Source organism: Pinus tabuliformis, chromosome 1_2, assembly GCF_031772625.1.
Source record: "Pinus tabuliformis cultivar Carrire ecotype Pingquan chromosome 1_2, CPIR1, whole genome shotgun sequence".
Classification (NCBI taxonomy): Eukaryota; Viridiplantae; Streptophyta; class Pinopsida; order Pinales; family Pinaceae; genus Pinus; species Pinus tabuliformis.
The window spans coordinates 40,442,900-40,459,104 of record NC_142298.1 but is presented as its reverse complement, the minus strand read 5'-3'; the positions used below and the strand labels follow the sequence as shown (position 1 = coordinate 40,459,104).

The following is a 16,205-nucleotide window of genomic DNA, read 5'->3' as shown; positions in this document are numbered from 1 at the left end:
TAACAAGAAAGAGAGATTGTTCCTTGTTTTACAGAGACTTTTAAGTATATACCTTTGAAGTAGGTTAGCTTGCTTAAGTTTCCTCCTTCTCTTCTCCACTCGACCAAGTTGACATGTTAAAACTGACACATTTATAATATGGCGACTCAAGGAAGAATATCCTATTATATATATGAGAATCATAGATTTTCTAAGGCTTTCTTTGAGAAAGAAACATATTTTCCATCTAAGCATAAAGGATTGTTTAGGATACAAGGCCCAAACAAATAAGGGGATTAACAGTTTACCAAGTCTTGACAGTTATAAAATGTCCTCTTGAACTTTGCCACACTTCTTCAAAGCCAAACAACACAAAATTCATACACATATTATTACAAACAAACTTAAAATAAAATCACAAAAGGAAAATGAAAGAACAATGATCAAAACAGAAAACTATACTAAACCTATTCATAAACTAAACAAAGTGGTCATGATTATGTAAAGTGAAATTTCCAATATAACCACTGAAGTAGTTCCTAACTTATGAAGGAGAGGGAAGGGGTAGTAAGGAATACTATAAGAAAAAGTGTAAAAGGAGAAAGATAGGCAAATAAAGCTTTCTCCAATACCTGAAGGCCAAAAACATTAGTAAAAAAGTATGTTAAGAGAGCTTGCACTAAAAAATCTTCCATTGTGTCTTGATGGTCACGCACATCTTGATAACTTCTCATAGAATTACATTCATCCATACTTTCTATCTTCGAAACATTAAGAAAGATCAAAACTTATTACTAGCAAAAGGGATTTCCAAGTAGGATTCTTTAACCATTCAACAATCAGATCATGATATGTAAAATAAGATGGTGAAAAATCTTGAGATTGAAAGTGAGATATATTTTCAACATGTTCGGTCAAGTCATGAATATTTTACCATGATGGGGTTTTGATTTGATCTCTCTTAGAAACCTTACCAAGATCACGAGATTTTGACATAACCATGAACAAGGGCTAAAGTTCCTCGACCTCTTGATAAGTTTTCAAACTATTAAATGGTGAATCATTGAACACTAGTGGCTTGGAAAGATCAACAAATGAAGATGAAAATTCATCACTAGATGTATCAATGAACACATTCAGAATGTGACTAGATGGATCAGATTTCACATTCAAGTCCAAGGACTCTTCATGGTTGGATGAATCAAATGAAGGATTTTCTTGAGTGCAGGGAGCTACAAAATTTGCTTCTTCACAAATTAAAGATGAGGAATGAGACAAATTATGAACAATAAATTCCTCCCTTTCTTCATACCGCTCCTGATTATGATCAAAGCTAACAATATGAGGATCAAAATCATTTAGAGAAGTAACTGGTATTTGTTTCAGTAAACATGCTAGGAGATGATGTAAAATGAGTTAATGGTGAAGAGGGGAAAGAAATATCAAATGAAAAATAATCTAAACTGACATATTCTCGTTCACAATCTGAGGCCCACACATAATCATCATAAAAGACACCACAAGTCTCTTTTTCTTCTACTCGGACAACAACATCACCTTGTACTTTATCACCATATGATTCAAGTGAGACTAGTGAAGCATGTTGATTATGTGAATCAAGACAACGAGGATCATAAAGGGTAGATGGTAGAGGACAAGAGGTGAATCTTGAATAAGAAATGTCATTGATCAAATTAGTTTGATCAAGATTTAAACATGCATTCAAATTTTAAATATAAGGGGAATATGGACATGGGACTGGATCAATTATCTAATCTTCGAGTTTTCTAACGTCAACATTGGTACATGGGATTGCTTCATTGATGAAGAAATGAAATAAGTGGAAGATGGACATGAAAGATAAGATGTAACCTTAACTTCTCCATGACCAAGAAATGTTGGGAGACTTGTAAGGGATTCAAATATAAGAGGTTCCAAAGAAATTTGCACTAGATATTGAAACTTCTCATTCACAAAATCCCAATCCATGTCTTCCTCAAAAAATCATAACAAAAATGAAGAAAACGATAAAGAAAATCTTCCAAAGATTCATCATATTTCATTCTAAGGCGAATAATCTTCTTATATACACTTTGATAATTATACCCGTCAAAATATTTGTGAAGCTCCATGACAAGTTGTTCGAAAGAATGAATAGAAGCGATCAACAATGTATAACACCATTGCTTAACACAACCTTCAAGAGTGAGAATGAACAACCTACAAGCAAAAACTTGCAATTAATTTCAAAGAAAATCACAAAATTCAATAAACCGAAGGGTGTGCTCAAGAATGGTTGTTTCACCCTCGCCATTAAACTTTAAATTTGACAAGTTATGAATTATCCACACCATACATTTTAGATTTGCAATATTAGAAAAAAATCCAAGGGTTATGATTTTGGAGGAAGTCATTCAAGATGAGAAATTGAAACCATACTTCATGGGCTCAGCTTGTCATCTAGCTCTCCTTCTAGCGCCAAATCTTGTTGACCTTATCGGATGCTAACAATAGGGAAGGGAGTCTCCCCAGTATGAATTCCTAATTTGACCACACACTGTTTGGAGTAGGAGACCTAACCGGAAATATGGTTGGTTATCATAATGATGATCTTAAAGATGTTCCTTAGGCTGCAATGAACACATAAGAAGGAAAACACATAACTTTGGTGACAACAAGTAAGTAAACTTTGTGCAATATCAATTATAATACATATTGTGCAATATCAATTATAATACATAAGAGTTTATTTCACACAAAAGGAAAATCGGTGAATATTTAAAATATATAAATTACACCATTTTAATAACTTATAATTTTAAGAAACTTTTATTGAATTTTGAAATTAAATTTATTTAAAATTTATTATAAAATAATAAAAGCATAAAACATTTAAATTATTTTTTTACTAAATTTATGTTTTCTATTTATTAATACAATTATTTATATATATATATATATATATATATATTAGTACAATAATAAATATTATATATAAATATATAAATAAAGATAATTTAAATATTTTTAATTTAATAATAGTCATTTTAATTATATAATATTTAAAATGCTCAATCTTAGCTCAACCATTATAATTAAAGAGGAGATCATCATGGGAAGTAAGAATAGTGTCAAAGATACTATTACTTCTAATTTTAAGGACAAGTTGTGGGACGATAAAGAGATGGAGGGTAAAAGGAAGCTAAGATACCATAAGGAGGTGATCAACCCCACCATCGATAACCATTATCTCTTTGTGTTGACTAGCACTAAGAAAAAATTAACATCGCTAGGATAAGAACTAATTCTCATGAACTTCGAAGTAAAACTGGATGTTGGTCTACTCCCAAGATTCCCTGGGACGATAGAATCAGTTAGATTTACGATACTGAGAAAGTGGAAGATGAAAAACACTTCCTTTTAGAATGTCTAACCCTTACTCACATTCGCTCTCAATTCCTTAACATTTGCCACACTTCCAATATTCTTGACTTATTAAGTCAACCCATCTATAACAATCTTGGAGCCCTTCTTTCCCTTCTTTTTGATCATAGAAACAAGATTTTGAAAAATCAGAATTAGTTTTTCTTTTCTTTCTTGAAGTCCCATAGATCGCATTGGTCTTAGTGGCTGTTAATCATCATCATTATTTTATTTTGTTATTAATTATTTATATTTTTATATTTTGAAATAGTTTATATAGTAAACATGTAATATGTAAAATAATGTAAGTAAAAGTTATGATACTCGGAAATTACAGTGATAATGGTTAAAACTAATCCCTTATTATGTGATTACAACACCCATCTAATCTAATTACTAATTAAAAAAAATTATATCTAATTTTATATTTTATATTTTAAAATTTTATAAAAGATTATATTAAAACTTCTTCTAAATTCGAAAACATTTATTTTAATACCTTTTAGTGGATTTGCTATTGGAGGATTGCCTAGTCAAAGACAAAAGAAGAGATAGAAACGTTGGGAACAACTAAGAACAATATCACTGTGTTGGGAACAACTAAGAACATAATCACTGTGGCGACGCTGACTGATAGTTATGTTTGCTTTAATGGGTGACATCATGAAACTAAAGTAATATGATGCTTTAAAGATATTAATGCAAGCATGCAGTCCCCCAACTTCTTTATTATGAAAGAGATCAGTGTAAGCATAGAGTCCTCACTCTTCTTTATTAGGCAATGGGATACTAAATGCCAACACATAACTCTTAATGTGGACGTTTCATTATCTCATGGAAGTGGTTTTGATTACGATTCTAATTAGGTAAAGGTGTTTTAAGTAATAATGTGTAATGATGTTACGTGATAGAGATGCTTAGCTTTTTAATATCATTCTAATTATATATATATATATATATATAGAAATTGTGTATATAATTTAGGGTATATTATAAATTAAAATAAAAACATAAATAAGATAGATATCTTAATTAAAATGTATAAGTTTATATTAAAAAATTTATATATTTAGCGAAAATAATTTTATTTTATTTTTGCTAAATTTAAAACTAAAATATTAATTTTTTATTAGTATAGTATTTGATATTATTAATGTTTGTGAATTTAGATTTATAAAAATTATATTTGTTAAAATTATTAGTCAATAAATTTAGGTTACTTTTATTTTATTTTAATTAAGTGTTAAGAAGGATGAAGGTGTAAATTTTTATTTCAGTATTTCAAAACTTATTTATATAATTGGTAGATTTGATCCCTCTCAATGATTAATAAACTTGAAAATAAGTACTTTAAAATTAATTTGAGATATTTGATTCTTCTTAATACTTGATAAATTTGAAAATAAGATAGACCTAAGTTGTTTTGATTATATTAGTATTGTTATCATCTTTATTCATTCCAAGTCTCATTAGTGACACGTTAAATTAATAATAATGATTATCTCTAATAATAATTTCAAGGCTTGTTGTTTGAGAAGTCCTCAAGGACTAAAATAGTTTGAAGTATATTGATTTCAATGATACACGTAGTCATTATTCATGAGCTACATAATGTGCATCTCAAATCAATAATTCTATGTTGGAATATTACAAAGGTTTTATGAATCCTATTTTGGTTCACTAAAACTATTTTCCTTAAAGAGATTTTGGTTTTTTTCTTTTAAGAAAATAAGGAAAAACTAGAGTATTTTCGTGAGAATCCAATAAGTCTATTTTATTTTGATGGAGTTACAAATCCAAACTTTGAGTTAGCATAATTTAAGTGTTGTATCGGTTTTGAAGGGTATTGAATCAAATTGTGAAAGAAAAATAAGTAATGTTAATTATTTTGATAAGTAATGTCAATTATTTTGATGGTAATTAAAGTTTTGAGTTACTAGGTTTTATTAAGATCAAATTAGAAAAGAGTCTTGACATATTGGCAAGTTTTGAAGATTTTTTTTTTCAACATTATGAGTTCAAAGAAAAAAAACAAATATTGCTAAAACCATGATCAATGTTTTTGACCTCTATGGTGAAAATGATAACCATAAGAATCCAAGAATATCTTAAGCTAAAAGAATTTATAAAATTTGTGAAAGGAAATTGAGGATGACTATCATTTCTTTTTAATATACCCTATAGTTAATGACATAAGACATAAATTTACCCAATTTCTTAACTTAATTACTCTTTCTCCTTTATTAGAAATTACTTATTTAAAATGACACTTTGAACAATATTTAGTCTCATCAATAATAACTTTGGCATTTTAATTTCAACTATGTTCAAATATAGAATTGACATTATTAAGAATATCTAGATGATGTCCTTTATTTCTTTGATAAATTATTGGGCTTAGGAAATGGTGGTCATTATCTTGGTTATATATATATATATATATAAAATAATAATAACAATAATATTGATGATGATGAATCCCCATTAGATTTTATAATAATAATAATAATAATATTGATGATGATGAATTCCCATTAGATTTATGAGTCCTATAAAAATAAATAAATAAATTTGATTTATCACATTGTTAAAAAGATATAAAGATCATTTTTACTCTAAATGTTTTGATATCTAACATTTTTGTGGGAAGAAGTTATTTTCCTCCTCTATTTTATTTATCTCATATACTTTACAAATTCTTTAATGTTCCAAAGTGTTTTATTTATTGTCTAGTGCATTGTTTCACTATGAAGCTCATGAGAATTGTCCTTTAACTTTCCAATATCTATTTTCTTTTTTGAGATAGAAAAAAAGAAAAAGATATTTTTGATCTTCTAGCTTGGTGCTAGTGTTTTCCTTGAATTAAATCAAATTTATGTGTATTTATCACTCCACATTTTATCTTTCATATTAGTTATTATAGTTCTTTTTAACAATGTTGATATTTTGAAGTGCATCCTCCTTCACTATCCCTCAATTATTTAACCAAGAAATTGCATCTCCACTCCAACCTCTTTTGAGCTTTGAGTGACCTTTATTGATGTTGAAAGGAACATGATAAGCAACCTCTCATTCTTCATGTTAATTACCTTGTTATTTTGCATTAAATACTTAATTATATCCTTACTCTAGATGAGTGGAAACCTAACTTAAAAAAGACTAAATAAAGTATTTTTCCATTAATTTTTAGGTTATTTATTATGAAATACTTTTGGATCAGCTCAAATTTCATCCAAATTTTCACTTGGTAACAGGTGTGTTGAAAGGTGAAATGTGTTTAAATAATATCTCTATTTTATTATATTTATAATTTTTTTGAATTAATATAAAAATCATTCAAAAATAAAAATTCTCAATAAAAAACAACATCCTTCTTGTATAAAATGAGTATGAATAATACTAAGCTTTTTAACTTTCATTAACATTTTAAATTTCTTTGAAAATCAATTTAAACATACTTATATAAATGGATTTCTTAAAAAAAAAATATTTCTATAAACAAAAAAATTATTACTATAAACAAAACTAAATAAAATATAAAAATCATTCAAAAATCAAGTTTCTAATAAAAACAAAATCACAACGAAAAATAAATGGATGACTAATACTTATAAGATCATGTTTACGCAGTCTTCTTAATCTCTGTAATACTCTAAATTGTAATTAGAAATATAAAAAAATGACCCTCAATGTAAATACACCTTATTACCATAGCCCTCAAGGTAAAAGGGGCACAAATATCTTCTAAATAGCATTTTCAATAGCTTAACAAAAATACAACAAATGAAATTAACCTTTTTTGTTTTAACGATTTTTTTTGTTTTATCTAAAATTTAATGATAAAATAGTTAAGTGGTTTAAAATCCAATGATAAGATTAAAAACCAATATATTTGTCATATCTCAGGTTAAGAGCTTACTCTCTTTTCCAATATACTTAGTTAGGGGACGGGAGGATTTATCATAATAAATTTATATTTTGAAGATTATATATATATAAATTTTTAAAGTTTAATATTTATTATTAGATTAAGGAGAGATAGTAAATATGAATAAAGTTTTAAATTTTAAATTTTTAAATTTTAACAAAAATAATTTTCAATTTGTTTTAACTTTTTTGGTCGGTAAAATGTTAATTTTAAATTGAGAGTTATTTATCATAAAATTGTTTGTATTTAGAAAGAGTTTAGTTTGTGAGTTAAAATAGTATTAGGATAAAATTATTTAATTTTTGATATAGAATAAAGTTTGATTTATCATGAATTTATTTTCATTTTACATATATATTTTATTTATTAATTTATATCAGAATTACACATTTATATAAAAATAAAATATTTTAATCATAGTTTTTTATTTATTTATTTACAATTACTTAATATAATATGTATAGTTGATATAAAAATATTTTATTCAACATGAGTATCGAAATATTTTATTTATTGTTAATATATTTTATTTTTTCTTACTTTCTTTTTCTCTATATAAATTCATATGATTTTGATACTGAAATATGTTACATTTTTTTTCTTTTTTACCATGGTGAATCCATAATATGGATATTCAATTTTCATAGGTACAATATTATATATTTTATATGAGGAATATACATATACTATAAATACTATATTGTCATGTAACTTGCAAAAATTGAATGTGGGTGGATTTGATTCCATTCCTTCCTCCCAACCACTAGGGATAACCCCAATTGACATAAAATTATTTTACTTAATATGAACATTGAAATTTTTTATTTATGATTAAAAATATCACACACACACACATGTATATATATATATATATATATATATATACACACATACTTTATATTATGTGTGGACACATCTCCTTCATATTCGATAGTAATATCAATAATGCTTTTAACTAAAAATAATCAAATATGTATATTTATTTTTCTTATTTATTATAATTGATATTATTTTTAATTTTATTTTTAAAGAGATACTTACTAATTTTAGATGTTTCTATAAAATTTTTGAGAATACAAGTTTTTTTTATCAATAAAATTTCACTATTTTCTTTAAATTTTTCTTTTTAATTAAAGTGTCAATTAAATATAATTTAGATAGTTGAAAGGAATGGTGTTATCTTCTTTTCCTAAATTTAATTCCAATATGTGACAGGTTGAATTCATAACAAATATACTTTTTATCTAAAAATTATTTATGAAATGGCTTAGAGCCCTCTTGCCTAAAGATCGAAAAACATAATTTCACAAACATCTTTATATATTATTAAAATTTAAAAATTAAGTTGCAATACATATATGTGTTGTTTTATAAACATTAATTCATATTATATTATATATAGATATTTTAGAAATATTATATGGCATAATTTCTACATATCATATTGAATTTGTTTTTATGTATTTAATTACATAGTTTTTTATTAAATAAGTATTTATAATACGTTTAATAAATATTGTTCATAATATTTTAATTTAATAGGTTTTTAGGTTGTAATCTAATTAATAAAAGAAAAGAAGGAAATGATTTTTTTTATCGGGATTTGATGATTTTTTTTTTAAATCTATGATAATATGATTTCATTTCAAGTAATATTATGATTTTTTGTAAATTAAAATGAGAAAATAAATTTTTAAATATATAAATAAATTTGAATCCTTTAAAAATCTCTAAACACATAAAAATGACACATAACATGTATATATTTTTTCTAAATGACATTTGTGTTCTCATTATTCATTTACTTCCCTAAATTGAATTGGACAAAATAAAATAACTAATATTTTTTATAAATAACATTTGTGTTCTCATTATTCATTTACTTCCCTAAATTGAATTGGACAAAATAAAATAACTAAATAGTTTTTAAAATGATATTGAAATAATGAAAACCTTAATTATCCTTAAATTTATCGTTTAAAATTCCTTTTTGCAAGTAGATAAACCTAATCCTAAGTATCTGGTTTATACTTAATTAGACATATATTTGGATTTGACAAGGTATGTTATACGGACAACCTAAGCAGTTAATTTTGACAAGTTTAAAAGCTCTATAATTTGAAAATTTTCCAACAATCTCATGGAGGTCCAACAATCCCACGCTAAAATAGAGAGATATAACTAAAATATAGAAAAATTATGAAAATTACAAATTTTAATTACAGAATTTATATTTTTGCTATTTATATATTGCATTTAATATGTTATATTTAATTACCAACGAAAGGAAACTGTTACGTTTAACATTAAATGTAAAGTGTGACGCGGAGGAAGAGCTAGACCGGGTTACCACAGTCGCACTGTCATTGGGGGGCATCATCATTATTATCACCGCTAAACTAACTAACTAAACTGACCGCAAACCCTTCACACCTTCGCTGCCTATCACCTACTTCCCTCCTCGCACGCTCTACCTATTCTGTAAAACATGCTCCTCCCACATTCTTATTCTTCTTCCTCCTGAAGCTACCTTCGTTTTCGAGAGCCAAACCGAGGGGGATCACAGCAAATCAGAGCAGAAAAACAAGAAGCAGCCGAAGATGCTCGAAAGGTAAATTTTCCAGTCTCGTCTTTGCTGCCATATCGGCTTTTTGTGTTTCCTTTCGTTTCTGTGCGCCATGTGGATGCGAATTCTGCTGACGACGATGATGATAATCATGGCGCCGGTAACGATAGCTTTCACCAGTACAGTCAAAGAAATTGGAATGGAAAATGGCGGCACGGTCTGCCATAGGAGCCGGGGGAAAAATCGAGAATTAAGAATCAAAGATCAACTGAATAGGCTAGCTCGGTTATTTTGTCTGTCAAGGGGCGTACAAAGGCATCTGGGGATCGCAAGGCAATGGCTGATGCACTCGTACTCTCCCCTGACATGTCGATTCTCAGTGGGGATTCGCTCACAACTGCCTGGCCGGGCAGCGGGGAATATTTACATTTATCGCCGGCTCCGTCTAGTTTGGGAATGTTTAGTTTTCTTGGCCCCGTGGCCCTGATTTCGAACCCCGGAAAGAACATTTCCGGTTCTTGATTTAGAGAACGTGAATGTCTGAGCAACCGGTGATGAGGCCCTCGCCTTGTTTAGAAAAAGTTAAAAGTTTTTTCTCTAAAGCCCGACCCGTCTTGCCAAAATCGGCGTAATAATGCCGTCTGCCACACTCGAATCCATTTCTTGACGTTCCAATCCTCAATACTCTCAGTAAATACTCAGTAGATACGGAGAAATTAATGAATTCCCGTTTCTCTTCTTCTTCTTGCTAACATCGGCCCTTATAGATCGGCTCCGCCTTCTTGCAAGGACCGACCGGCGTTATAAATCATTATTAAGTCTCTGAAATTCTGTCTATGAATGCTATATCTGTTGTTAGAATAAGTGGTATGGGCAATAAAACAGTTACTCGGGCTAGTTCACGAAAAACCAGACAGTATGTATTTTAATTTTGATTCGATCGATAGAAGAGGTATTTTAATTGTATTTGCGGGATTCGATCTGAGTTTTGTAAACTGTCGCGTTTTATGATTTGTGCAGAAGCGGGTCATTGAACATCCATCTAGCCGCGCCGCAAGAACGGCTGCGTTCTCTCGTTGGCGCCAAGCGCTGGGATTATGTCATCTATTGGAAGCTGAGCGATGATCAACGGTATTGTAATTATATTCAGATGCGAACTGAGGCGTTTCCAGATTACATATATAGTGTCATGATTACTAATATTGTATAATTGTCTGTGAAGATGTCTAGACTGGACGGGATGCTGTTGCAGTGGGGCTGATCAGTCTGGGCAAGGATTGCAAAATCCTTCCCCTGAGTCGCACCTTTTCTTCTCACCTCGTTATTTTGAAGGAGGCAGTTGCCGGGACGTGATGTTTCAGCATCCTAAATGTACTATATGCGAAATATTGGCAGAGTTTCCTACTTCAATTCCACTGGACTCTGGGTATAAATATTATTTCAGTCCCGTTTATGCTCTTTCTATTACAGGAGCGAGATCAGAATTGAGGCTATTTCTTTTCTCTATTAATCTTTTACAAAGAATTGAAGCTTTATAGATCTGAAATAGTTTGTTTCATTGATTTGATTACAAGCATGCTTATCACTGTCCATCTGGCTCTGGTTTCTCCACACTTCTCGCTTTAAAGTCTAAACCCCAGAATTCGAAGCAGCGAAGTAAAATGGAGAATTAAGTTAGTCAAAACCTAATTGGTTTGGAAAGAACAACCGAAGCCCCGTTCTCTTCATGAAGAATTGGCGGTTTTAGGATCTTTAATTTTAAAACATTCTCCATTTAGGTTATTAGTCCTGATGAAATCGTGAGTCAAATGCACTGTAGTGCCTTCTTTCCTCGGTGAACATTGAAATTACGCCAATTGTGAGAATGCGGCTTAGTGAAGGTCTTACTTTCACAGTCAAGATTGAAAGTCGGTCATTGGAGAGTGTGTAAACCGTCGGGTTCACGTGATTATTTTTGAAAACTTGTCAGTCATTTTCTAGGATATTTTCGTTGAACGTTCGCTAAATCCTATGCCGACCTTGTTCTTCATAATTCATTACTGATTTTGACGGCTGTCGGAATTCGGCGAATTCTAGTGGATATGCACAGTTCTCTAAATCTGATCCGTCGAATTGACAGCCAGAGTTTTCTGAGCCACTGTTAGATTTATAGCGGCAAGTGCCGTTGAGGGATAAAATAGCTGTGTACCTGTCTATCGCAATTAGGGATTTCAAGCATTATTCCCGCAAGTTTTCTTTCGGTCGTCTCGCGGTGTATAGAGGGACAGTCAACACATCTCAAATGGGCGGAGATTTTCTAAGCTGAAAAAATTATATGATGATTGTAATCGAATCCTTTGCACGTTCGATGAATCCTGACCATTTTAAGAATACAAATTTCTTGTTATTCTCAGCCATGTGCAATGGGATGTTGTTTGGTCTTGGTCTTCAAAGGTTCAAGGGCGTGACCGACAAAATTTTTTTGCAAGTATTTCACAATCGTGTTAACTGTCGCAGATAGCAATCTTTAGCAGTATAGTTTCAGGACTCTCTTTAATGCACAGTTTAAGTCCTTTATAGCTGACTGTCAACACTCTAAATGATTTTTTAGGGTACACAAACATTCAGAGATTGTTCCTTCAGGTGTATGGACAAAATAGTTTTACAACTTTCATAGCTTCTAAGAATTACAATTGGATTTCCTACAACAGACGTTTTATTTTGCTGAGTGAGACCAAAATGTTGGTTCTTTAGTTAAGATCAATTGCAGGTTTAATCAAAGTTTACAATCATTGCCGTCTTGCTTGTGCACTCTCATCTTGGTGTCTGTTGAGTATATCCTTACTTCTTAGGTCATTTATGGTGATATGATTCAATTTTAAGTAGTTTTCTTTGTAAGCATCCCATTAAAAAACTAGTCAGTTTTCTTTGATGTCTCTTGAGTATATCCTTTTTTCTTAGGTCATTTAGGCTGATTTTATTCAATTTTAACTCTTTTTCTTTGTAAACATCCCATAAAAAAACTAGTCAGTTTTCTTTGATACAAATTTTCTAAATCTGATCAATTCTTTTATGATTGAGAACAGAAATTGGCATATTATCACGAGCACCAATACTCTGGATAACTCAAATAATATAGACCTTATTTCGAAATCAGACGTCTTAAATTTGAGTCCTGGCATTGTGTCAGTCATTATACTCAAAATTTAGTAGAACAAAGTTATGCACAAACGTACATATAGATGGACATCATGTAAGAAAAAACTGTGAGATGACCAGCGATGTTTTAACGTTGAGCTAAAGATTTGAGGTCGTAGTCAAAAAATTTTGATAAGAAAAATTGTATTCAGCGAGAACCAAAATTAAGCTGTAACGAATGCTATGTTTGAGATGCAAAGGGCAAAGATCAAGTTTCAAGCCAAAGTTAAAATTAGAGTGTTCGAAACTGTATCTCGATTAATAGCATCACGAGAACTAACATTTGAAACGAATTCCAGGATTCAAGGGCAGGTGTTCTTATCAGGACAACCGCGGTGGATGAACCTTCCAAATATTGGAGATCCCGATGCCGGACAGGTAAAATATACTCAGGCACAGATTTTGATTTCAAATTATGATTTCAAATCTGATCACTTTCGCTTATCCTATTCACATGGAAATGCCCATTTCTGATGACAGGAAGCAGTGCAAACTCAAGTCCTCATCCCCGTCCGCAACGGTATTGTAGAGCTCTTCGTTTCGAAACCTGTAAGGCTCGTCTTGATATTATTTAGAAAGTTTTTTAGGTTCAATTTCTTTTTAATATCTGTCTGAAAGCAAATTAAACTTCTCATCCCTGCCTATAATGGTCTTGTAAAATCTTCGTTTCAAACCTGTAAGGCTCGTCATGATATTATTTAAAGGTTTTGTTAGTTTCAGTTTCTCTTTAATTTCGCATCTGAAAGAAAATTCTTTAGTTCTTATTTCGTTTCGAATCCTGTCAGGCTTGCATTCATATTATTCAAAGGCTTTCTGAGCTTCATTTTTTCTTTAATTTCTGATCTGAAAGCAAATTAGGAAGTTTTGATTCCTGTCCATAATGGTCTTGTAGAGCTCTTCATTTCGAAACCTGTGACGTGTAGATATATTAATTAAAGGTTTTATGGGCTGAAGTTTCTCTTTGATCTCCGATCTGGAAGCTAATTCCATTTTGTTTTGTACAATTTGCTAGGTCGCAGAGAACGCAGCTCTTATGCAGTTTGTATTCACGCAGTGCGATCCGTGGCTTCCTCAGATGTATGATACGAATAATTTATTCGGTGCTTCAGCTGCTCCAAGCCTCGGTGGCTGTGGCTTTGGATCCGTGAGCGAAGCTGCCGGTACTCTACCATGGCTCCCTGCAGCTACAGGAGATTCTTCTGTACCTTGGGACGCAGAAAGGGCTTTATCAGAGTCGCAACTGTCTATTCACATGGTCACGCCGCATCTTAATTTCCTCGGGCAACAGTTGCAGCCACAAGTGGCGGCCTCTGGCCAAATTAAGCAGAAGAACGACTTCTATGAAGGATCTGCCGATTCCATTAATCATGCGGAAAAGCCACCCGCCATGCATATCGATCCAGTTTCTCTGCAAGACATTCAACAGGCAGGCTTACCGATGAGGAACAATTCACTACCTCGCGGGCATGGCCTCACTGAATCCCCTCATACGAGTGGTTTGTCAAAAGAGGTTCAGGATAAAGATGTCAAACAAGAGATCTCACGAGCAGACTCTTCAGACTGCACCGATCAAATGGAGGACGACGATGACCAGAAAGCTGCGGGCCGATCTGGCAGAAGACATCTCTCCAAGAACTTGGTAGCTGAACGCAAGCGGAGGAAAAAGCTCAACGAAAGGCTTTATGCTTTACGCGCATTGGTTCCCAAGATCACCAAGGTCTTGTCCATTAATATTCTATAAATATTGTACAGTTCAAGCTTATTATTTTCTGCAAGTTTGGACTTACATATTCTATCTAATGCAGATGGACAGGGCCTCAATATTAGGGGATGCTATTGAGTATATCAAGGAACTGCAGCAGCAGGTGAAGGAACTCCAAGAAGAGTTGGATGAAATTGACGTTCAAGCGGGAAACCCTACAACTCCGCCTAATTTGGAAAATGGTGGTCAAACAACCCTAGATGACGAAACCCATGCGAGATGCGCTGCTAAGACAGATCTGACAAAAGGTCCAGGAAATGCAACTGAAGAAACAGTTCAAACTATGCAGGTGAATATTTTACAGTAGACCAAAAAATTGATGACCTTAAACAAATATATTCATCCATTGATTCTTGAATTTTCCGAACAAACAAAGTTTCTGTTCTAGTGTTGATATTTGATGGGCTTACACAAATTCATCCAGTGATTCTTGAACTCTCTGAATGATAGCTTGAACTTATTAAATTTCTGTTCTGGCGGTGGTATTTGTGAAGATTGAAGTGAACCAGATTGATGCACATGTTTTCAACCTGAGAATATTCAGTGAAAAGCGAGTGGGTGGTTTTGTTAAATTAATGCAAGCAATGGACGCACTGGGTCTCGATATTCTAAACGCCAATATCACTTCCTTCAGAGGCCTGGTCTTGAATGTTTTCAATGCGGAGGCAAGTTTCTGTGCATGATATTCCTTCATTCTGTTTGAATAAAATTATTCTCATGTTCAGCTATTATTCTTCTGACAAATGCCGTTTCCTTATCAGTTAAGGGATAAGGAAGTAGTACAAGCAGGAGCGAAGCAATTGAGAGACTCGCTTCTGGAGATGACATTGCACCCAGACATCCTTCGATCAGGTGAGGGCACTGCTGCTTCAGATCATCAGCAACGTCACATCCAACAGACTACCTGAACCATAAACCATGTTCAAGAGTTTTCACCCCTTAAATGTGTGCTTGTTTTTTCCGGTTAATTATTCCATGGAAAAGGAATCTCTATTCTCACTGCTTCATGTAACCTGCACTATCTAGACTATAATATATTTATTCCATTGAATTTTCTTGTATCTTAATGTATGTGTCAATTCCATGTCTGAAACTAGAAGAACACGATGCTAACAATGCCAAGCTCTCGAGCTGGCACTTGGAATCATAGTTTGCAGATCAATATTTAACTATGGCATTTACCGTATAACATATGCTTGACAGATATTACTGTGGTTTCATTGGTCCTTTAAAGTTTATACCAATGGTCTTAAAGGGCAGATCATCATTGGCTTTCTTTCGTGTCCTTAAAATGTTAATGTTTTTATGTTTTCAGTGGATCTGAATTACTGAGGGAGAGCTTTGGGAGATCATTTATTCACGCTAACCAT

At 31.5% G+C, this 16,205-nt stretch overlaps 1 protein-coding gene across 1 annotated transcript; it reads left to right on the top strand.

Annotated features, from left to right (window-relative positions):
- The first annotated feature begins 9,764 nt into the window (after nt 1–9,764).
- On the top strand, nt 9,765–15,836 carry LOC149204303 (transcription factor ABORTED MICROSPORES-like). The gene is made up of 9 exons (XM_089393264.1): nt 9,765–9,941; nt 10,917–11,027; nt 11,119–11,322; nt 13,373–13,451; nt 13,554–13,622; nt 14,086–14,790; nt 14,879–15,124; nt 15,330–15,500; nt 15,597–15,836. The coding sequence occupies exons 1-9, from the start codon at nt 9,931–9,933 to the stop codon at nt 15,741–15,743; spliced, it is 1,743 nt and encodes a 580-aa protein (XP_089249390.1). The 5' UTR covers nt 9,765–9,930; the 3' UTR covers nt 15,744–15,836.
- Nucleotides 15,837–16,205: the final 369 nt, after the last annotated feature.